Consider the following 25564-nt stretch of genomic DNA (forward strand, 5'->3'; position numbering starts at 1 on the left):
GGCATAAATCTGGATTTTGTCTGATATTATTACTGCATATTATCATTATTGTTGTTTCACTTCCTTGCCTTTGGTCTTGCTTGCCATATAGGGTGAAACTATACCATCTGGTGCACCCCCCCCCAAGGGTTTAAAATGATTATGTTTGCTCTTTGGTAATCATTGCAGCTTTTTTGCCCTTACAAATAACATTTCCATAGGTGTAGTAATTTGTATTTCTGTTTTCCTTTGCCTGCAGATTCCCGACTCAACCCATTCCATTGGCTGATTTTTACCTTGCCCATGGTACAAAATAGAAAATGTCCCATTCACATCTTTCAATATGAGAACCTTTAAATTATTCAGCACGTTGTTCTAATGCTCTTCTTTCAAGATAAGCTCTCGCCTCGTCTGGATCACAACACTGCATCACAGTCTCATTGCACCAACGCCTTTGGCATGTGGGAGCTGATCAATTCAGGAATATCTCTGAGCTACATCAGGCTTCACATACTGTTTTCAAAATGAAACCACCGACATTCTAGAAAAAAACACCTTATGCTCCCGACACAATTTGAGGTCCTGCCCAGAATGCAAAATTGGGCAGATATTTAACCCATATCTACAGAAAGCACTAATCTAAATTAGTGCTTAGGACCACTTCCCATGGCATGTTTTCCATGTTTTCTCCTTGGATCTCTTAGCGATCAGTGCCACCATAGTGTTTAAAATAGAAGTGTGTTTCTGTAAACTCACAGAGACATGTGGTGGACAGGCTCCTCCCATTACTTGTCTAGTGGATAATTTGGGATATCTAGGAAATGTGTGCTACATTTTAAGTGTGGCATGATTTTTTACAAAGGCCTTTGGTACTTTCTACAGAGACTCCATCTTAAATTGACTTGCTATATTCAGCTGCCCAGAGGGATTTAATGCAGAGGTGAGGCAATCTTGCAATGGAACGCTAGACTGATGGAGAAAGATGGTGTTTTGCCACTCTCTTCTGAAACTCCACTAGGGATGTGATCATGCACTAACTCTTTTTACTGCACAATTTTGCTACTATGCTTCTGAAGGCCTTCCATGATGTTAATGAGAGAATAAAGATCTGATTTAGAGCAGATGGTAATCTGTTTAACCTTAAAAAGCTCCAAGCAAAAAATAAGGTATTTGAAGAAATGGTTCGGGTGCTATCATTAGTGGATGATTGTGCCCTAGTAGCTAATGCTTCAGAGGACAGACAAGTAATTATTGATTCCTTTTCAACAGCACATACACATTTCAAGCTAATTATTAATGCAAACAACACAAAGGGTTTCATATCCAGCATTCGGGATGAGATTTATGTTGCACCAAAAATTACTAACGGCAATAATGCCTTATTGATAATGGATAAAATTCCCACCTCGGGCAGTGCCCTGACTTGTGAAACAAGTATCAGTGATGAAAATGCAAAATCAAGGAGCAGGAAATAGTGTAGCTTTCAGCAAGCCTCACACAAACCCACGTGAGCCTTCAGACACAATTGAAGGTGCATAGACCTGCAGGATGTCTAGACAGGTTGAAACCTCAAGTTGCTAGATCTCAACAGGGAGATTTCCATCCCTCCCCTCATTGCGCTTATGCCTGTAAAATTATTCTATAGGAATCTGTGGTGTGTCTCTCTGATTCAGCTTTCTCTCTCATTTGACTATGGGCTGAAAGTTCCAACTCAGGAGTTGCTTTCCGGTCTAAATAATTATGACTCCAAAATGGTTTCTTGCTTAGCATCTACCACAGGTTGGATAGCAAACAAGCACGATTAATTAGCATAGACCAGTAAATGAGCCCGGTTTTGGCCGGAGAGGGTGGGGTATAAATAAAAATTATTATTATTATTATTATTATTATTATTATTATTATTATTATTATTAGAAGTAAAATGACAAAAGCTGGATGTTTCCACGAAAAGACAATAAATTTCCTAAATTCATGTTTATTCTAGAAACTACAAAACCAGGAATACAAAGAACCACGTTTTTAAAACTTCTGAACCAAAGATGGTAAAACAAAACAAAACATGGGGATAAACAATCCAAATTTTCCCTTAAATAGTACAGACTTTTGAGATGAATCCATTAGGATGAATTGTGTCAATGGACTCTGCATTTATCAACATTTCAGCAAGCTAAATTCTGTCTTAGCCACAGAATTCGCTGCACATTAGATACATGCAGATAAAATAATTCTACTTAATTCCATCACAAACATAGAATGGAGAGAAAAGTAAGGGGAGGTTACAGGGGGACAACTGGGAGATGGAAGAAGGATTAAGCACGTCTCCTTTCACCCATTTCATCTTCCGTGAAAACACAATCCCTCTCTAAAGCAGAGAAGCAGACTATGGGGTTTGTTAAAGTGATTTCAATGGTTCATTTCCTCCTAGAGTTGCATAGTTGTGAAACTGCAATTTGTGCTTTTTATCTGCCTTTGACATCTGTGGTCAAAGGTAGTGTGTGGATAATATTGTTAAAAAGGCACCCATCAGCCCATATAGTAAGGTACAAGGGAGAGTCTTAGCTATGTTGGTCTCAACCACTTTAATGCAGTACAAAGTAATAGAATGAAGAAGTAAGAAACATAATTTATTTCAAGGTTTCTTGAGTGTAAATTGTTGCAGAAATTGACTGCTTATGATTTACTGAAAGAAAAAAAGCTAAAGTCTCTGATTTCCAATTGCTTTTTAAGGAAGTAGCATATAGAACAACCACTGTTTGTTTTTGTTTCTTCAATCTAAACTTGCTTAGACTTCCAAGAGAGAAAATTTGCTTAATTTAGTTTAAAATTGCTTGTGTGTATTTAAATGTGAAAGCATGAATATGATGTGTGGGTGTGCCTAGGTATGTATAACATTCCTTAAATGTTCTGGTCCCATTGCTAAATCTTTCATTCTGTCAATACATAAGATTTTTTTTAAAAAAGAGTAAGGAGTTTTTAAACAGTGGGCGAAACCTCACAATGTGAATTTAAAAACTTTGAATTATTAGAAATATACTGAGCATTCCCCCCCCACTCCACACACACACAGTCGTACCTTGGTTATTGAACGGAATCCATTCCGGAAGTCTGTTTGACTTCCAAAAACGTTTGACAACCTGCACATAATTGGAAGCTGCAGAAGCTGCGTCAGACGTTCAGCTTCCAAAGAACGTTCTCAAACAGGAACACTCACTTCTGGGTTTGCAGCGTTCAGGAGCCAAAACGTTTGACTCACAAGGCATTCAGGATCCAAGGTACGACTATGTGTCGCACACCCAATGCATTCAGGCAGGTACACAACTAGTAAAATATTGTTGTTAAGAGTATAAGCAATAAATTTGAAAGTGCCTAGTTCATATTTCAGGTTAACTATGACTTGCCTGTACAGTATAGTCAAGACACCTTTTCTCACTCCCAATTTTCACCTATATACAATTGTGATCATCATAGTGGTTTATCTTGTAGGGTTGCTCTAAGAATTATAGCTTGAATGATCCATGAACTAGAGTGCCTTTCTGAATTTTGCTGCCTGGCAAAGTTTTGCAAGACTTCATGGACCACAGTTTTAGGGACCCATATTTGTCAGATCTTAACAGAATCAAAATTAGGTATTTGGTTGGTTAGTTATTTTTATTTGTATTACCGTCACATAGGGGCAGCATGCCCCTTTTTGATGCTTGAGGCAAAAGGGGAACATGCTGCTCCCTGCCACTCACCACCCACCCCCACCTCCTCTCTTACCTGTGTTGTGAAGCGCCAGCAGTGGCCCTGAATTCTGGTGAGATCTTGCAAGATCTAGCCAAAGTCTAATGAGATCTTGTGTGTTCTGTGAGGTCTCGCGAGATTTTGGCAATGCTTTGCAAAATCTTACTGAAAACCAGCACCACTGCCCGTGCCACTTGTCCGCAGGCAGCAGAGGCAGCGGGGCAGGCGGTGGAGGCAAGTGTCAGGGACTAGCAGGACACTGACAAGTCTGCACGGGGGAAGGGGGGGCTGGAGTCTGACTCAAGAGAGGGGTCCAGTGAATTGTGGGGACCTGTACCAGCCGGAGGCAGGGGAAGCTTCAGAGATGGAGTTGGAAGAAGAGGCAGGTCATTCAAGTGAAGGGCTGGGCGCTTCCACACCTTTCCTGCACCACTGTCTCCCAGAACCAGGGAGGGATTGAAGAAGGAAGAGCAGAGGCAGCTTCCACATGGGCATAGTTTCTGGTTGTGTGCGCACAGCCTGTTGGTGGGAGGTGCATAAACTGGTGGAGGAGGAGGGCCCCCTATTGCAGCAACTGCTTCATAGAGCACAGACCTGGAAATAGCTGCCTGGATGCTAGACTGGTGTACATGGGCATTCAAATCTGTAGGAAAAATGGTAACTGTCCACTTTTGACAAGAAAGAGTTATCTATATGCCATATGCATTCCTTTGGCTGGGGAGCACCCATGACAGTGAAGTGGGCATCACCTCTTGGGCTTCTACTACTCAAGACAAAGGTCTCACCCCGCCTCATCAATCAGCCAGGCCTACGATCAGGAATGGTACCAATGAATTTAATCAAAGTTGCACTGTTTTGATTTAAGAGGCCTTCTGTAGACACATTACTTGTACATGGATTTTGTAGAACTGTCAGGAACTAGCTTGGATACAGAAGAATGACAGGAGGAACCAACTGGGCAACCCCCAAGGAAAGAAGGCTCAGAGCCCGGGGAATGGTGGTGGGACAATGATGAGTCATCAGAAGGAGAAGGAGGTGTCTGAAGGTGAAGCGGTAACAGGGCTTAGTGAGCCGGAAGAGTCTGTGGCAGAGAGGAGTCCAGAAGAAGAAGCAAAGGTTGAAGCAAGAGAGTGGGATGATGTCAAGAGCCAAACTACACAGAGCACATAATATATTTGAAAGTATCAAAATGGCCACCTAGTCCAACCCAGTGAAGCAAAGCAGAACCAGCTATTCGCTGCACATTTACCCAGACAGTCTGTGTGAACAGAACCTCAGGTTACAGGTGCACACCTTAAGAACCAAAGGACAGAAGTGAGCTCAGCAGCACGCTAGTTACTCAAGTTTGGGGGAGGATTAGAATTCTTTCAAACTTCAAATATGGGGATCTTTAGGAGAATGCCCAAAATTGATTCATTGTCTCCCTTCCATTGAAAATTGAATTGGATCATACCCATGTCATTCAAGATTGTAACTCTTTTCCGTCTTTATTTGTGTTAGTTCCTGATAAGTTAGGAACAACAGGTTGGAAAGTCCCTTCTTAAACCACCATGAAACAATAGTTAGTACAGTGATAGCAAGATACCCTTCATATATTTATCAGCAGTGAATTCTGTGAGATTCTTTTCTTCCACAAAGAGCCTTCTATAGTACTGTATATTCCTGCGTATATGACTACTTTTAAACCCAGGAAAATCTTCTCAAAAGTCGGGAGTCGTCTTATACACCGGGTCGTATTTCTTATATGGCAAGTATATCCCAAACTCTATATTTTAACTGGAAAAGTTGGGGGTCGTCTTATACGCCCTGTCGTCTTATACGTCGGAATAGGTATATTCAATATACACAATATACAACAGCCTTGTTCATGCAGACATATTTGAGTTATTGAAGCGTTTACAGGAGAGAGGGGCATGGAAAGGTTGGGGAAAATAATAACAAAGAAAGAAGAGAAGTTACTCACTGTAGCCTGCTGCTTTTCTGCCTTCTCAGCTGCCTCATTAAGCTGTTTTTGAAAGGCCTCCTGGAGCGATTTCATTTCTTCCCTAGTTTATCGAAGAGACAAAACACAAACTTCATCTCTATTGTACATGAGGAAAGAATGCTTTTGTTTACCCTCTTTTCATGACAAGGCACTTTTAATTACACAGAATAACCACTGGTTGTGCTTTGTTGGGGTGGCTTATTAATAAAGCCACAGGTGCCCAGTGCACACCAGTGAGGTTCCAAAATGAAAATTCTTTTGTGTCTACTGTATAGAAAACTGTGCAAAATATTATTTATGCATTCTTCATATTCCAATTCACTAACTCTCATTTTCAAAGCAAATTGTTTATACTTAGATCTCCCCCTATGTGCACTCCACCTGCCCCTCAGCAATTGTTTAGAAGGGATGAGTAGGAAAAATGCAGTTGCAAACTCTTAGGGAGACCCATCTTTTCCCCATTATCTTCAGGTAGCAACTGAACTTCAACTGAACATAGGCATCTTAAACAGAAGACCTAATTCTGGCCTCATTGGTCCAGATCCAGTTCTCAGACAGATAAGGTTCCTCAAAGTGAATGACACCTTCGTAGTGGCACTTTTTGACAGCTGTTCTGAGGATTAGACATAGCAGGATCCAAAGAGATAAATCTTCAGGACAGGGAGAATGAACATGTTATGTGAGATATAAAATTATGCTGATGACAGGAGGGGAGAATCTGGTCCTTTTATCTGCCTCTGTTTTGTCCTGATTAATTACACAGAATACAGTTGCTGCTACGTGTAGGTTTTTGTTCATGTAGACACCAGCAGTATTTGAGATTGAGTGAACTGACAGATTTTAAGAAAAGCCCCAGACTACTTCTATGCTTACTTGGGAATAGGGATGAACATATCTACTAATTTTAGTTCCTCACTTTTTCTGTCTTCATTTCTCGGCCTCAGTTGTTGTTTTTAAAAAACATCCTCGTGAAAATCCATCAACATCTTTTGTGCGAAATTTCTCCTGATATACACATTTTTGTAAGCAATTTCGCCTAATATAATGCATTTCTGTATGTTATTTTTATTAATACAGTATATGCATTTTAATGCACACTTTATCCTACTACATGCTTTTTTTCAACATATTATTTAGTCGGATAACTGCATTGGAAAATTCAGAGCTCCGCAAATCGCTGTCTTTCCATTTGTGTATTTTACTTTGGTTTTTTGTTCAAAAGCACTTCAAAGTGCAAGTAGATAGACAGGGATAAAATGGGAAAAGTGCATAAAATAAGAGAAAAGAATTGAAAACCAAGAGAGGGGAAGGAAGTCGTGTTTGGCAGAATGTTAGTATGTATTGGATGATTGTATTATTATTGTAACCGATGTATTAATTTGTAATAGATGGAGTTGTTTGTTTATTGTTATTTTCTTTTTCTGTATTTGGGAAAACAATAAAAAGAATTTGAAAAACAAACAAAAACAAAGTGCAAGTAGTTAAATAGGTACCACTCCGGCAGGAAGGTAAACAACGTTTCCGTGCGCTGCTCTGGTTTCGCCAGAAGCGGCTTAGTCATGCTGGTCACATGACCCGGAAGCTGTCTGCGGACAAACGCTGGCTCCCTCGGCCAGTAAAGCGAGGTGAGCGCCACAACCCCAGAGTCGTCTGTGACTGAACTTAACGGTCAGGGGTCCCTTTACCTTTAACTTTACCTTTAATAAGGTATGTTGATCTTGGAATGTGAACTGAATTGAATGTGTCACTCATGCCAACTTGGGAATAAGCTTCACTGAATGCAGTGGGACTTATTTCTGATTAAACATGCATAGAAGTGCACTGATCATAGTTTAGGTGACAAAGCATGAAGCACAATCCAGATAAAATTAAAGGATGGTTAGGGGTGATTCCCTAGACCAGATAGGTGGACAACTGCACTCTCCTAAAGGAGCAGTAGTTTGGGAGTACTTCTGAATCTACTACTGTCACTGGAGGCACAAGCTGTGGCCCTATATGGACAGGGATAGTGTAGTTTCTATTATCCATGCACTGGTAACCTCCAAATTAGATTGCTGCAATGTGTTATATATGGGACTGTGTTTAAAGGCAGTTCAGAAACCTTAGCTGGCACAGAATTCATTGGCTAGATGGGTTGATTAGGAGTTGAACTATAAAGCCATATGAGCTTCAGGACCCAAATAGTTTAGGGACCACTTTTCCCTGCATGAATTTACCTAGACCCTGGGTTCATAATCTGAGGCTCTTATTCATATGTACTTTGGAGGGAGGTGCAGAGGGTGCAACACAAGAACTTTTATTTTATTTTAGTGGTGGCTCCCCAATTCTGGAATACTGTCCCCCAAAAGATTCACCTGGCTCCATCACTATCAACTTTTTGGCACCTGGCAATGGTTTTTCTGTTCACCCTAGTTGTGCTCTAGCCAGCACAAGAGTCCATCTTTTAGTAGCATGGGGTAGGATTTGTTATTGCAGATGAAGGGTTTCAGCCAATTAATATAACTTCATATTATTGTTGCATTTTAAAATTTTCATCATGTATACTTTTATAACTGCATGTCACTTTGAGACATTTTTGTAGTAAGAGGTGAATAAACACAATAAATAATAATATCAATACTAAACGGCCTCGGCCCAGTCTCCTCCCCCATCGTTCTGCCCGGACACTGAGGTCCAGCGCCGAGGGCCTTCTGGCGGTTCCCTCACTGCAAGAAGCAAAGCTACAGGGAACCAGGCAGAGGGCCTTCTCGGTAGTGGCACCCACCCTGTGGAATGCCCTCCCATCAGATATCAAATAGATAAATAACTACCTGATATTCAGAAGACATCTGACGGCAGCCCTGTTCAGGGAAGTTTTAAATCTGTGACATGTTAATGTATTTTAAATCTTTCTTGGAAGCCACCCAGAGTGGCTGGGGAAACCCAGCCAGATGGGCGGGGTACAAACAATAAATTATTATTATAATATTATTATTAGAAGTATTAGTAATAAATAAATTTATTGAGTGCTGAAGTGAGTGCTGAGTTTGCTAAATCTGATTTACCACAACTGGTGAATATGGGTTGGACACAGATCCAATAAATGTGAATTGAGCTGTGAGCTGTTCCTTAGTTTCAGCTTACCTTCCGTGATTTAGGCTGTTTTACAGCAGCTAGAAGCAGGGCTGACCTTGCAATCCAGATCATAGAAATAGCAAGAATATGAACTAGAGATTAAGGTATGTTGGTTTCCACCCAAGCAGCGGCTCACAACTTTAATACAGACATGCAGCTGAAGAATGACAGGTCCCAGTCTGGGACACAACATTTTGATTGGACAAGTCAGGTATTAAAACTAGGAGCAGCTGTGTATACAGCCAATTAGGGTCAGCACAGTGATTCCTGACAGCTCAATAGGTAAATTGGAGAGCCCTTCTCATTCTGTGTTTTAGAAGATTTATCACAGGGCGCACAAGACAATGTTTCAGGGCTGAGATGTTGTGCATCTGGCAGGAAGTCTTTGATGTGCCATTTAATCTATGTTCCATGGGAGCCAAACATACAAGGAATGTGGCGCATCCCTCACATTAATAACAAGCCAGTTTTCATGTCTTGGCATTTTATCATTCTGAGCATCTTAGAAATGTGTGCTTCCATAAACAGGGAGTGTGAAATCATTAATTGTTATATTATCCACAGAAGTGGTTTCCACAGTGTGTTCTTAGAGTGTCAGAAGAAAAATCAAGAAACAAAAGAAAATGGGCTGCTTCACCGAAAACGCTGCACTGCACGCATCATGCTGTCTGTCTCAGAGAATCAGCACAATGAAGTCAAGCTCTGTAGTGGTTTCCCATGGAAACAATCTTCATGCATTTCAGATGGATTATGACAAGTTTGAAATGAAACTTCGCTTTGGAAAAAAAAACAAAAAAAACAACAACAAATGCTGTCTGTTCATAGTAGTGATAGGAAAACTGCCCTCAGGTCAAATTGCAGTCATTTTGGTGATTATGAACATCTGGAAAGACATTATTTGTTTTTTGAAAGTTTGGTTCCAGCTCACTATGGCAGAGCATCTGCACTGATGCTGTCACATCCTTACACCAAATTGTAATGCCCCCTGGGAAGAGCTGCTTTCAGCATACCATGATGGAGAAATTCACCTGGAAATTCTTATATGCATACAAACAGTCATGGGTTTGAGATGTGCTTTGTAAAATGAGGACAGATGAGAGAAGACAGAAACTTGGAGGCCTGGTTTTGCTTCTGTGTGGCCAGGCATGCTTTTACCATAAGTAAAGTATTCAGCACCATATTTCGAAAGCATCAATTCTTCAGCGATCAGCCTTCTTTATGGTGAGAGCTGGACCATAAAGAAGGCTGATCGCCGAAGAATTGATGCTTTTGGATTATGGTGCTGGAGGAGACTCCTGAAAGTCCCATGAACTGCAAGAAAATCAAACTTATCAATTCTTAAGGAAATCACCCCTGAGTGCTCACTGGAAGGACAGATCCTGAACCTGAGGCTCCAATACTTTGGCCACATCATGAGAAGAGAAGACTCCCTGGAAAAGACCCTGATGTTGGGAAAGATGGAGGGCACAAGGAGAAGGGGACGACAGAGGATGAGATGGTTGGACAGTGTTCTCGAAGCTACGAACATGAGTTTGACCAAACTGTGGGAGGAAGTGGAAGACAGGAGCACTTGGCGTGCTATGGTCCGTGGGGTTACGAAGAGTCAGACATGACTAAATGATTAAACAACAGAAACAACAAAAAGTATTTAGTATGCTTATTTATTCTCATGACACTCTGCAAAGTATGATTTGCAGGAAATAGTGTGAGGCTTTCTCCACAGCTTCCTGCTGAGGCCTAGTAAGATAATTGGCAACCACTTCCTACAAAATTCAAATCTCATTCCATAGCAGTAGAAATTTAGCAACTATTTGCTAAAGAGGTTGAAAATGAGGGTCATTTCAATCCACCCTTAAAAAAAATCCCATGCACATTTAATTAATAGTCAACTTTGTTGCATTTAATGAACTTACCTCAAATGAACACAAGTAGTATATCAATAGAATATCAATTTCTAAATATATAATATTTTATAATAATACATTGGGTTGGATCCAGAGAACAGTGAGTGTGATTGAGCTTTCCTAGTTCGTTCCTCCCACCACCATCATCACTACCACTTCCTACAGCTCCCAAAAATATCTGCTCCGGAGGGTTGAGGGACCTTCTGGAACAGTACACAGGGAGGACAAGGATGCACTGAGACAGGGAAAGCAGAAGGATTTGGCAGATCTACCATGCAGAAGTGTGATTCCATTTCTGTTGGCCAGTATAAATAAATTGTCACAGGGATTCGTTCCTGTATCTGTCTCTTATTGTTATATGGCCTTCTGATGGTTACTATCAAGTGATTGCTCCCCAAGGATCTGATAGTACCCAATTCTTAAATGATGGGACCAATTCTCATGTGACATAAAAATCAAATACATCATTTTGTTTTTGTAAGAACAAGATAGCTCAATATTGTTGGATGTTTCAAAACCCAACAATATATTGAGTTCAAATGAGGGTAGGAGATCTCTGGAAGAAGGGACGTACAACCAGAACCTATTATTTCAGGTGAAGTAGGGATTATTTAACTTCTTGTCGAGATATGCAGTGCAATTTATGCATGCCCTACTCAAACGTAACTCCCACCGAGTTCCATGGGATTTACTCCCACTTAAATGTGTATAGGAGTGTACCCCCATCTAAACTGAAGCTGGTTTCCCCCTGTTGGAAACAATGGAGGAGAAAGTCTCTCTCCCACCCTGTGATGTATTGTGCCCTGGCAAATTTCACACACAAAACTTCCATTAAGATTAGAGTATATCTTATACCAGGTCATACCATTGGTCCATCTAGCTCAGTATTGTCTGTAATGACCGGCAGCTACTCTCCAGGGTTTCAGACAGGAATCTTTCCAGCCCTACCTGGAGAGGCTGAGGTTTCAACATGGCACATTCTGCAGACAAAGCAGTTGTTCTATGACCAAGCTACAATCCTTCTCCCTAAGTGTACATTTTTGTTTCTTGCTAATCAAAATATCAAGGCGATGTTTCAGGTCAGTTTGCTCCTTCTGTATGGTTCAGTTTTGCCATGATAGGAAAAGTTGAGAATTCATTGTACTTTGCAATACGTGTGAAGGAAGGCAGATAAATGTTGACTCGTACCTTTGTTTTTGGCCTAATTCCAAGAGTTTCTGTACATCAGTTTTAGCAGATGCCTCATCGTTTTTCAAAGACTGAGAACAAAGGGAAGAAACAATATGTTATCAAGAGCTCTTTACCATTTTTACCATAGTAAAATTATTAATGGTGCCCCTTTTGATAAAATGGTTTCTGTGAATAGCATATTTTAAGCCAAGAACAAATGGAAATGCAAACAGCTTTGTTCATCTGCTGCAGGGCCTTACAACATTCCCACACTTCTTTTGATTGAAACCTTAATTATCGTAAAAAAGCCACCATAGGCCCAACATCTCTATTTATCCCTCTGTAATTATGCCAAGATGAACTGCTGCCTAACATGAAGGTCGTTGACAGATTCAAATGTAATCTTCATTTCATGGAGCTGGTCATTTTTATCCTATCCACATATAAAAAAATAGCCATGAGAGATGGGTGGATATATTTCTTACCCATGCCAATTTTGCCTACGTTCATTCATAAGTCTGCTCCATCCCATTTCTTTATTGATTCATGAAGAATCAAGAGGAACTACTGTTTTTTTGTTGTTAGATGTGAACTGCTCCTTTCTCTCTAGTTAAAACTAGGTCAGCAATGATTCTTCAACATCAACTTGGTTGGTTGGACTGGTCATGTTGTGCGGATGCCTGATCATCGTCTTCTAAAGCAACTACTCTATTCTGAACTTAAAAATGGAAAGTGTAATGCTGGTGGTCAACAAAAGAAGCTTAAAGACTGTCTCAAGGCAAATAAAAAAAAAGTAGTATAAACACTAACAACTGGGAAACACTGGCCTGCGAGCACTCCAGTTGGAAAACAGCCTTTACCAAAGGTGTCGTGGGCTTTGAAGACACTCGAACTCAGAACGCAAGGGAGAAATGTGCTAAGAGGGAGGCACGCTTGGCAAATGCACACCATGATCAACTCCTGCCCAGAAAACAATGTCCCCACTGTGGAAGGACGTGTGGATCCACAATTGGCCTCCACAGTCACTTAAGAGGACTCATGATTAAAACCATGTTTATGGAAGACAATCTTACTCGGCTACGAGTGATCGCCAAAGAAGAAGAAAAAGAAGAAGACCCCATATTTCATCACTCAAGCCATTGTCATGGATGTAGGAAGGAAAGGACCAGCCTTCTTCACTAGATCACCAGGTTGTAGAAGCTGTAACAGTGCAGACGAGTTTTGGTAATGAGTAGGGAAAATTTGGGAAAATATTTGCCATGTGTGAGTTGTGAAGAAGTGGTGGTGCCAGGCAGGAGTGTATAGCAAGAAGGGAAGGGCAATAGAAGAGGGAAGGGCCAGAGTCCATTTCTCTCATCCAAATCCCCACAATCTGGCTGTGAAGTTCCATGGCTATTTTCCTAGTATATTAATCACAAAATGATTGCATTAGTAAATGGAGTGAATGATGGCTACATATCCTGGGGCAGGTGGGGAGGATGAAGATTCGTACCTGGAGGTTTACTTTAATTCCTTCAAGTTCTCTGGATGTCTTTGACAGCTGGCGGAGAATGTTGCTCCTTTCCTTAAAGACTTCTTTAAGTTGTCTTTCCAGTTCTTCGTAGCCCTGTCTAACCCAGAAAGAACATCAGTGAGATCCTCTCAGAGCAACTGAAACAAACAAAGCTTGAAATCAGAGATCCAGCTTATTACATTTGCATTCAGACAGAAGCAGGATCCATTAGTGACAGGAAAGAGCTCATTTCTGTCATCCTCTCATAGCCTCTCACCATGTCAAGCATGTCAGAGTCATTCAGGTCTAGAAAATGAACTGCTTCATTTGAGTCTGCAGGATTGTCCTATGACCCAGTTTTCTGGGGTTTGCCCAGTAGGAGGCAAAGTGTGCTGCCAGTATTCTGCTCAGTCATTTAGAGAGAAAGGTGCATATACCCACATTTCATTGTTAATGAGGGAAAACACAGATAGAGTTGACATGTACATAAAATATTACTCAATGTGATACGAAAAGACAAGAGTTGAACATCATGTGTCTGGATAAAGAAAGTCCAGGTTCCTTTTGGAACTATTCCCCCCCCCTTCCCCTGGGTGGAATTGAGCTCTCACATAGAATATAAAGGTTATGAAAATAAAGAAATGCATAAAAAATAAAGTACCATGTAGATGTTTAACAACACTACCAAAAATATAGTATGCCACCTAGTATTGAGCATCACTGTCTTACTGCTGACTTAACTAGTTAATGATTTATACAATAATCTCCAGCCTATACTCTGCGATACCTACATGGCACCATAAAAAAATTCCTTCAGTAGCACCTTAAAGACCAACTAAGTTTATATTTTGGTATGAGCTTTCGTGTGCATGCACACTTCTTCAGATACATGGCACCAGCAAACCTATCCTTCATTTCCACAAAGGAGGTCAATAGCAAAGAGTTGAGTTTCCTTTTTTTTTGAAATGTTAATCCAAAGTGAAAACCCACAGCACAACACTTGTCTGAGTCTGGAGCCAGAGAAAACCAATAACCATGTGCATTGCCGAGAAATAAAGCAAATTATATTTCGAAGCCATGAAAGAAAACACAGGGCAAGGGGGAATGGATCAGCAGGGAGCCAGTAACCAAAAGTGAGTGAATATCCTTTGTACTGCAGGATCAATAGCTACTTCCTGTAACCCTGTTGTTCACCTGAATGTTGTCTAATGATGTCATTTAAAACAACTCTTGACTAAAAGAACAGTCATTCAAACAATATATACCCTTTGTGAATTCTATAAATGGCAACTGAATGTTATGTAGTTCCACTGTCCTCCATGCAACTCAGCTGAATCCAAGTTGGACCAATCAATGAATTTTTATTATCAGCTTTTGCCTGACATCTCAGAACCATTTACTATATCACTTTTAGAAAATATAAATTCGTGGGGAAACCTCTAGAGCTGGTGTACATGAGCACTGCACCCTGTCTCAATCTAGCAGTAGCTGCACATCATTACACAGCTCCTGAGTCAGATTAACTGTGTGACAGGATCCATGGTGAGGGGGGGTCTGGAGCTCACCAAAATACAACTGAGTTCAATAAGGGCTCAGCTGCCCTAAGAAGCGAATTGGGTCCTACATAAGGATTCTGTAGGAAGTAATCCCTAGAAAGATGCTCAGGGTTTCCTCTCGAAGCCAGAAAGTTAGAAAAGGCCTACATTGAAGCAAAAGCACAGTGGTACCTCAGGTTAAAAACACCTCGGGTTACAAACACTTCAGGCTACAGACTCTGCTTCTTGGGTTAAGAACTTTACCTCAGGATGGGAACAGAAATCGTGCTCCGGCGGCACGGCAGCAGCTGGAGGCCCCATTAGCTAAAGTGGTACCTCAGGTTAAGAACGGTTTCAGGTTAAGAACGGACCTCCAGAACTAATTAAGTTCTTAACCAGAGGTACCACTGTACAGTCTTTGAATAGAATAACAACAACAACATTGAACTTTTAAATGTAAAGGCCATAAAATGGGATGAGTGAGTGGGTGGCTGCGGTCTTGTGATCCAAGTGGTGTCATGTTAATTAACTGTCCAATGGGTGTCTGTTATACACATCCAACCTTATTTTCCACAGCACTTACTTCAACAAGAAACAATTTTCCCCAAGCCAAATGCTTAGATTATAGCTTGTGGAGGAGACTGAGATGCACTGGTAGCTCCTGCTAGACGAGGCAATTTAAACTCATTTCTTTCTCCTCACTACTGCCCCAAGCACCGATTGGGGAAGGTCATTTGACTAGCCTGATCAGCGTGTGGGGGTGGGGTGGGGGTGTTTGTGTGGCACAGAGGGTTTCAAGGGGAAGGAGGAATCAGCTGGATTTGACTCTCTTCTTCTAGCAGCAGGAGAGTTCTGTGTACAGAGCTCAACCCATATGTAGTTTAGAACCAGCCCCAAATAACTGCATTTCAAGATCAGGCAAAATGTAACCTCCCCTACGACTTACTCATGAGGTAGGGGGTTATCTTGAGTCCCCACAACCAAGCAACAAACTTAAACTCACAGTGCAATTGAAAGCCTGCATGAAAAGGTCATTAGCATCCATAACAGCGCAAGTTTCTAAGTACTCTTTTGTGTTCTGAAGTTATCTGTGATTAAACAATCCTTGAATATAATTTAGTCTGATCTTTCTTTGTTTCCTTTGTACAAGAGATGACAAGACACTCTGTGACACTGTCTATATTTATGTACTTAGTAACATTATTCTTCATGTTGCCAGTGCTGCAGACATGAGTCACACGAAGAAGTGTCTCCTTCCTTGTGAGTCAAAGGCAAGCTGCATTCCAACATTTATTAGCATGGGATTTTCTACATATTTGAGATTCAGCTCATTGCTTTGAAACCAGAGATAAACCATTGGGGAAGAACTATATCTCAGCAGAAGGGCACATACTATGCAAATAGAAAGTCCCAACCTCAGTCCCTGGCATCATGAGACCATGCACATTGCAGAGACACCTTTCCCGCAACGTGCATGCTTCTAACTAGAGATACCCACCAGAATAGCCTATACCGTGCTAGGTGGACAAATAGACCTGATAGAAGGTACCTTCCTATGTTCCTGCCAAATACTAACACTATCAACTACTCACACATCTTTGGATAAGAGGTGCATTAATCCATAGCAATGTGAGCTGGAGCTTTTTCAGTCCTGGCCCGTCAATCTACACAGTCATTTATAATCATGGCCTCCATGCTCTTGTGTTCTGAGCATAGCAGAATGACCTGAGACATATCAGTGATTAGCCAGGCACTACTTACAGTTATAACTGTATGGAAAAATCCATAAATCTTATAATGGACTGCAGGGGGGCAGTAACCAAGGTTTAGAGCAGGCATGGCCCTCCAGATGTTTTGGGACTACAATTCCCATCATCCCTGAACACTGTGGGCTGATTGACATCCTATCCCAAATATGCTATACAGATCTTGTTTACTATGAACCACTTTGAGAGACAAGTAAACTTGGGTTGGTTACTTGAATTACTATACTATTGCATGAGAATTGCTCTGAAGGCTTAAAGTGCTGCAAATAAATATATTTACCAATTCTTCAGATATTCTTCAGATACTTCTTCAGATATCTGAAGAAGTGTGCATGCACACAAAAGCTCATACCAATGACAAACTTAGTTGGTCTCTAAGGTGCTACTGAAAGGATTTTTTTTCATTATTTTACTCTGGAATACTAAGTCTGTTCCTGCAGATTTGCTCCCACAGTTCAGACTGAAAAGGCTTTATGCAACTCCTTCCTGTTGTTGCTGTTGTTGTTCTCACAGTGGCATTCGATTAGCAAAAGATGTTATTTCTCAGTGCTCCCTTGGCAGTGCCAACTTTCTTAGATGTTTGTGACATCTGTGGGAAACAGAGTTTTGTGTGTTTCTCCAGCTACGTAAGCTGCTCTTTGCTATTCACATAAAACTTGAGCGCTTCTGCTTGATCTTAAAAGGGGGGGGGGCAGTTGGACTCCTGTAAAATGTGTATTGCTGCTAAATAATTCACAAGTTAGTCTAATAAAACGGTGTTAACCAAATGGTGGATTTCAGCTTGAAATCAAAGATGTTCCCTAGCCTTTCCGAGTTGCACTGCCTCACGATAAATTATTGATGTGATCATTACTAATACCACATTTTTTAATGCTCACCCTGTTGCAATTTTTCAGCCTCACTTTCCTTATTGACTTGACTCGTCAAGGCAACTCGGCATGTCAGCACCACTACATCCTGAGTTGCACAGAGGCTGCACCCACAGTTCATGAATGATGCAGGCCAATCTCGGAACCCTGCATGGACTGAGAACATGGCTTGTAACACACCCAACACTTTCCTGCAGGTGGACATCACAGGAGAAGATGGTGAGAACCATGAAAAGGGAGAGCAGAGACCTTAAAGATGCTCATCAACAGTGAACAACTGGGCAGGAGACTGAGCAGGTATCAAGACCACCTGGTCAATCATCTGGAAATGTGTTGTGTTTCTATTAAAACTATAGTAATTACAGGCAGCAACCATTTTAGGCATGTCTGATATATGCACGATTGCAACTGCACACTTCACACCGAACCCAGAAGGGACACAAAAACATCACAAAAGGGGGCAGGGCAGAACAGGGTCTTTGCAGGCTTTTTCAGTTGTGCTTCAAATATATGTGATTTCACTTAAACATGCATAACCTTGAAACATAACCCCTGCATAAATTGTGCATTGTCAGTAATTCTAAATCTGAATATATACAAATAAATGAGTAATTTGCAAATTTAAAGCAAACTCTTTCTTGGCAATGCAACATTAGAAAGAGCTGTTCTTCAGGGATATATATTTGAAGCAGCAGTGAGTTGTGGTGGGATGGAGCTGTTGAGCCATCCTTCTCATACAGGCATCCCTGCAGCTTGTCTGGATGGAGTATGGCAGCACTGAAGACTGGGTCACATGGTTGCACCAGCAGAACTGTCGCCACCAGTTGGGTGCTTCTGCTGGACAAGGGCACACACATGGCCCAGACCTTGCTGCCACCCACATCATCCAGGTAAACAACAGTGTGCTGGTTTTATGATGGTGGCTCCACCCCATCACACAGAATCATAGAACTGTAAAGCTGGAAGAGACCCCATGGATCTTCTAGTCCAGACCCTGCAATGCAAGAATCACAATTAAAGCATCCCTGTCAGATGGCCATGGTTCACCTCTGATATGGGGTTTAGTGAGCTTTGCCTTTGGATTTCAGAGTAGCACAAACTCTCTGTGCCACAATGCCCTTTTCTTGCTTCTCTGAAAACCTACCCTTAGTGAGTGTGCAGAACCCCTTGCAAACTACAGGAATGTTTCTGCTAGGAAGTTTCTATTGTACATTTCTGCTTTAGGGCCAATGAAAGCCTGAGGATGAGTACCTCCTCTTCATACCCTTGATCGCTGTAAGCTGGATTGGTGATTTTCAAGGTCATCTAGATCCTTTGTAAGGAACTAGAAAACTTAGCAAACTTTGCCCAGGGAACTGAGTGCTGGGAATTTTATGTTGCTAAGGGTTGGGGCCTAATAATGTCTTATGTTAAGGAGAAAGCTTCCTCTTCCCAGGAGGCAGGTTTTGGGAAAAGGGAGGACAAGTGAGAGGATTTGGAATGGATCTGAGCTAGAGTTCAATAGGCCCCAGGTCTCCAATGTCCCCAAGAAAAAGCCAAAAGCCTGGAATGGGACAATTTTTACAATGCGCTTATTTGAGCCCAGTCCAACTGAAACTAAATTAGTTAATTTAGAAGGACATATTCCAAATCTAGACGGGGTGTTAATTTGTTGTTACATCAGAGAGAGATGTTTAAGTTCATTAGCAACTATGATTAGATGCCATCTGTAAATACAATATCAGGCAGAATTCACAGTTTCGACATTTTAGCATTGTTTGGTATATATAAATAATATAAGCATGCTAGAGCACTCTCTAGCATGATGCAAACAGAATAATTTGCAATGCTAATTACCCTAATTTGCATAGGAAATTTTCCAATCCAAAATTTCCCAGAAAACCCACACCATTAGTTTAAGAGAAGTATAACTTTACCTAGTTTTATGAATAACAAAGCTATGACGTAAACATTATGCAGGATCTGGGACTGAATTTACATCTCTAATTTACCTTCCTGTCATCAAACAAGAGAGTGTGTGAAGGATTAAGGTGGTATATTATCATTTAATTTAGAAAGATTTATAATCCACTTAATAATAGAGCTCTCTAAGCCTTGCCCATAGTAAAATTGTAGATAAAATGCAGCTAATATCCACCAAAATATTAAAAACAAATTTTGTGTCTCTGTGTGTTTGTGTGTCTTTAAAACACAGTTAAAAACACTGTTTTTAACACTGTTTAAAACTTTTAAAGGAGTATATGTGGCTATAGTATATGTCTGGGTAGGCTTGTTGAAATACAAACCTTTTCAGCAAATACAAACCTTTTCAAGTTCTGCTGAGTGAAGTGGTTAAGTAGGCACATATTGGGCAAGGCGTTCTCTTAAGTTAGCCAGCCCCAAGCCCTTATGGGCTTCATATACCAAAAATATAAAAAGCAGAAAGTGACTAGTAGGGCGATATTATATGTATATATATTCAGAAGAAAGTCCCATTGAGTTCTGCAGGACTTACTTCCAGGTACCCATGTTCAGGATTGCAGTATATGCTATTTAGTTATTGCTTTTATGGGATGTTAAATTGGCTACTCTTGTAGAAAACAGCAGGAATAAGTCAGAGAAGTTAGATGTAAACAGTCAAAGCAGAATGTATCCACAACAACAGCATTGATCCAGCCATCCAGCTGCAGTCTTTCTGCAAACAGCTGGATAATCTAATGTGGCATCAGTTAGAATCTTATCGTGCAAAATCAGAGAGAGACACATGACCATGCTGAAAAAGTATAAAGCACAAGAAGAGGCTAATATAGGCAGGAAGTTTAAATTTAATCTGTAAAGCCTTCATCACGCTGGATTTCATGTATGAGTTCACTGCTGCTAATTTTAGCCATTGAGCCGTGAACCCCAATAACTTTCACAGGTTCCCAGGATAGATGTACTTCATTTTCTTCAATAATCTCATTTCTCCAAGGCCTTTGGATAAATGAAGGCTGAGTTGTATTTCTCCTGCATGCAGTCTCAGCAGGTTACTGCATGCAATAAGAAGAGCTGTACTGTGATCATGTGCAATCATTTTTAAAGGGTTTGAATTACTATCAGATTTTGCAAGCATCTTTACAAATAATTGTCAGATTTATCTACAGAGTACAATGGCAATGTAAGATGCCATGGATGTCTTTTTTCCTAGATCTGATTATGTTTTCCAAGAGGTATATTTATCAACCGTTAGAAGACAAGAAAGTGATTCGAGTCTACTCCCCAAGTGGTAATACCCTGTTAAAAAAAACATTTATTTTTTAAGATTTGATTAGAAGTGATCCGCTGTTACCAAAAAGCTCTAGAAGTCTTGATTATTTTTACATGTTCCTGAGTTGAATGGGGCAATTAGTTCCTTTGTAATAGAAGTATATGTCACCTTTTATATAACTTTGCTAGAAACAGACAATTATTCCCTTTGTATTGTGCAATGTTTTTGTCATTCAGGTTTGAGAATTATTTGATGGCACATTTTCTCTAGCACTTCCTTTGGGCCATCCATAAAGATCATGTTCTTAGAATCTTATTCTCAACAAGATATTTATATATATTTCAAAGCAAAGTATTATTGCATGGAATTCATCATTGAGGGTAAGATATCCCTTAAACAATGGGTGATTTGTGCCTCTATCTCTTTAGTTGGGTCTTTACCTAGCCCTTTGAACGGTACCATCATGAAAACAAGTAGTCAGGGCATCTTGTTCAGATAATGTATTACATTCAAATATCATTGAGAATGGAGAGACAGACTGATGCTCTATTTTGCTGATCTTCTTCTTTGGCGAGCACTTGAGATCGTCTTCCATGAACACAGTCTTAATAGTGAGTCCGTAAGTGACTGTGGACAATAATAAGAATAAGAATAAGAATAATAAGAATAATAAGAATAATTTATACCCCGCCCATCTGGCCGGGTTCCCCCAGCCACTCTGGGCGGCTTCCAACAAAACGGAAATTCTAAAATACAGAAATCCATCAAACATTAAAAGCTTCCCTAAACAGGGCTGCCTTGAGATGCCTTATAAAGGTCTGGTAATTGTTGTTCTCTTTGACCTCTAGTGGGAGGGCATTCCACAGGGTGGGTGCCACTACCGAGAAGGCCCTCTGCCTGGTTCCCTGTAACTTGGCTTCTCGTAGTGAGGGAACCGCCAGAAGGCCCTTGATGGTATCTCTGAAAATTTTTACACATCACTTGGGCAGACGGGCGAAGAATTGTCAGTGTACTGGAAGAAGCAAAGATGACCAGTGTCAAAGCAATGATTCTTCAACATTAACTACATTGGACTGGTCATGTTGTTCAGATGCCTGATAATTGTCTTCCAAAGCAACTGCTCTGTTCCCAGCTTAAGAATGAAAAGCAAAATACTGGTGGACAACTAAAGAGGTTTAAAGATGCTCTCAAGGCAAATCTTTAAAAATGTAGTATAAGCACTGATAATTGGGAAACACTGGCCTCTGAGCGCTCCAATTGGAGAATGGCTTTTACCAAAGGTGTCATGGATTTTGCAAATATATCACTATGGTAAACTGTCATTTTTGACGTACCTTAACAAAATAAATCACATGGATGCTGTACTTCTCAGGAGTCAGCTTTTCCCTAGGAAAAGAGGGTGTCCAAATACTTCTGATATCGGATTTTAAATAAATAAAATAAATAAAGCCTAGTGGATAACAATCTGAACAATTTTTATCATTTGGTCTCTCAAAAGAGAGTTTCCATTTTGTAAGGCAATGGGTTGGATCCAGATTTAAAGGAGACCCACTGGAATCAATGGAACTACTATAAACAGGATTCGGTCTAGATCTAACCAATGACAAGTTAACAAATTTGAATAAACAAATCTATGCAAAAGCCTTTGACTGTGTCGACCACAGCAGACTATGGCAAGTTCTTAAAGAAATGGGAGTGCCTGATCACCTCATCTGTCTCCTGAGAAATCTTTATGTGGGACAAGAAGCTACAGTTAGAACTGGATATGGAACAACTGATTGGTTCAAAATTGGGAAAGGAGTACAACAAGGTTGTATATTGTCTCCCTGCTTATTTAACTTATATGCAGAATTCATCATGCAAAAGGCTGGACTAGATGAATCCCAAGCCGGAATTAAGATTGCCGGAAGAAATATCAACAACCTCAGATATGCAGATGACACAACCTTGATGGCAGAAAATGAGGAGGAATTAAAGAACCTTTTAATGAGGGTGAAAGAGGAGAACACAAAATATGGTCTGAAGCTCAACATCAAAAAAACCAAGATCATGGCCACTGGTCCCGTCACCTCCTGGCAAATAGAAGGGGAAGAAATGGAGGCAGTGAGAGATTTTACTTTCTTGGGCTCCTTGATCACTGCAGATGGTGACAGCAGTCACGAAATTAAAAGACACCTGCTTCTTGGGAGAAAAGCAATGACAAACCTAGACAGCATCATAAAAAGCAGAGACATCACCTTGCCGACAAAGGTCCGTATAGTTAAAGCTATGGTTTTCCCAGTAGTGATGTATGGAAGTGAGAGCTGGACCATAAAGAAGGCTGATCGCCGAAGAATTGATGCTTTTGAATTATGGTGCTGGAGGAGACTCTTGAAAGTCCCATGTACTGCAAGAAGATCAAACTTATCCATTCTCAAGGAAATCAGCCCTGAGTGCTCACTGGAAGGACAGATCCTGAACCTGAGGCTCCAATACGTTGGCCACCTCGTGAGAAGAGAAGACTCCCTGGAAAAGACCCTGATGTTGGGAAAGATTGAGGGCACTAGGAGAAGGGGACGACAGAGGACAAGATGGTTGGACAGTGTTCTCGAAGCTACGAACATGAGTTTGACCAAACTGCGGGAGGCAGTGCAAGACAGGAGTGCCTGGCGTGCTATGGTCCGTGGGGTCACGAAGAGTCGGACACGACTAAACGACTAAACAACAACAACAACAACGCCTCTTTGTGTTAGAATGGCATTTTACTATTCTCCCCCCCCCCCATTACCTAAGGCAGACTGAGGCAAGCCATCAGAAATGAAATAGACTTTTAAAAAGAGATGTAATAAAGACTTGGCTTTCACCAGTTTAGGCTATAAACCTTTTGTTAATCTATCCATAACAGCTTTCTGCCCTCCAAATTAGCAGCACAATAATTCTCTGCCCATGGTCAGAGCTCTGTCCCTGACAGGAGATCTGTGCAGCAATTAAGTGATCTTTGGTTGGGTACACACAGTGTCACATGTTAATTCCACTGCACCTTGTGCAAATTCTAATAGTGAACCAGGTATCTTGGACCTCCCTAACGTTGCACACACAACCAATTCATGCTTGAAGCTTGGAGAAACCTATCTGAACAACTCTGAAGAGCTAGATGATTGGATCCCTCAAAGTGAACTGTGCACAGATATCTCATTCCAAGCAAAGGTGAAACATTTCACAGTAGCACTAAATGCACCTGTCTGAAGGCTGCAGGGGAAAGAGATGTGTCTAGAGCCCCATTACCACTGTTGTGCATGATGAAGAGGGTTGACCACGCTCTACCCAATCCTACACATAAATTTTACAGTCACAGTGGACAGCAGTAAAGCAAGATGTGCATCTTGAATAAACTTAGAGCACTCAGCCCTATCAGTATAGAACAATGCCATCAAATGTAGCCACTCTGCTCCACTAGGGTATGGGTGAGTTTGTTGCTTTAGGATTATAGTCTGATCCCACATCTCATTAAGGCAGAATATTGATGTGAGAGGCTTGTGGCTCCCCTTTGCTGCACAACTGCACTGCATTTTTTGGCACCTTTAATCAAAGTTAAGTGAAGGAGACTTTACATTTAGTGACAACAGCCTACCCCAATCTTTTTGTTTCCTTTCAGTCATGGATTAATGAAGAGGCTGTCAAGTTTTGTGATAGATGTTGGTGCATTAGAGTGACAGTTGTTCATTGGGCTTTCCTGCAAAACTGCACTTTGACTGATGGAGAGAACACAATTGTTCTAAGGCACATGAAAGAACAGCTGATTCCAGAATATGTCCATAGCTTATAGGTGGCAGTTACCTCATCTAAATCAGAAAGTGGATTTTCCATGGCAATAAAAAAAACCCTATATAATGAAATATACATATTAAAGAATGAAATACTAGCCAGAAAAAGTATGAACAACTGTTCAAGGGTATATATTTAAAGGGAGTTATGCATAACAACAAAACCCACTCAGCACTTATACATTGCTAGCTCTGCAAAATCATTAGATAATTAAACCTTACAGGAATCCTATGAGACCACTGAGTAAATGGTGTTCTCAGTAATACCACCTCAGCATGTTTTGATTGCCACTGTTTAAACTGCCAATAAAATGGGTATGCAAAACCCTCATGAGTCAATGCTTCAACAGGTTCATAAGCATTTGTTAGCACCTAGAGGATTTTAAAAGAAACATGTTTCTATCCCTCATGGTTGTTGCAAAAAGAAAAGAGACACATTTTCTCCCTCTGAGGAATGCTCCTAGCTGTAATATTTAGACAGTAAAGTGTTGATTAATGGATTTCTACTTTGTCAATCTACTGCTTATAAGGACAACATCCAGCTTTTAGTACTGAAGAGCAATGGGCACATTCCTTACTCTTAGGATGTTTAAACCAGGTGTGGATGCTCTTGGACACAAAGTTCCATCATCCCTAATCATTGGCTATGCTGGTTGAAATTGACGGGAGATACGTAGACTTCAACAATGTTTGGAGGGTCACAGGTTCCAAATTCCTGATTAGAATTATACAGTTCTCTCTTTTTCCTCCTCTCTCTAAATATAGTGAGTACAATGGACATGTATGCTAAAACCTACAATGGGTTAGGAAGCGTTTGCATTTTGAGGAACTCCACAATATCGTGAAGAAGAAGAAGAAGAAGAAGAAGAAGAAGAAGAAGAAGAAGAAGAAGAAGAAGAAGAAGAAGAAGAAGAAGAAGAGTAGTTTGGATTTGACATCCAACTTTATCACTACCTGAAGGAGTCTCAAAGCGGCTAACATTCTCCTTTCCCTTCCTCT

General features: G+C 40.7%; 1 protein-coding gene across 5 annotated transcripts in view; it reads right to left on the bottom strand.

Moving 5' to 3' along the window:
• The window catches only part of LUZP2 (leucine zipper protein 2), a 303055-nt gene that overhangs the window by 159051 nt on the left and 118440 nt on the right, over positions 1 to 25564 (bottom strand). For all 5 annotated transcript variants that reach the window (XM_088668177.1, XM_088668179.1, XM_060279101.2 and 2 more), the window contains exons 2-4: positions 13367 to 13484; positions 11893 to 11963; positions 5666 to 5747 (exon numbers count right to left, since the gene is read on the bottom strand). In XM_088668177.1, coding sequence (XP_088524303.1) covers positions 5666 to 5747; positions 11893 to 11963; positions 13367 to 13484 — 271 coding nt within the window. The remainder of the gene's footprint in view (positions 1 to 5665; positions 5748 to 11892; positions 11964 to 13366; positions 13485 to 25564) is intronic.

This window comes from Zootoca vivipara, chromosome 1 (genome assembly GCF_965207765.1).
Source record: "Zootoca vivipara chromosome 1, rZooViv2.hap1.1, whole genome shotgun sequence".
Classification (NCBI taxonomy): domain Eukaryota; kingdom Metazoa; phylum Chordata; class Lepidosauria; order Squamata; family Lacertidae; genus Zootoca; species Zootoca vivipara.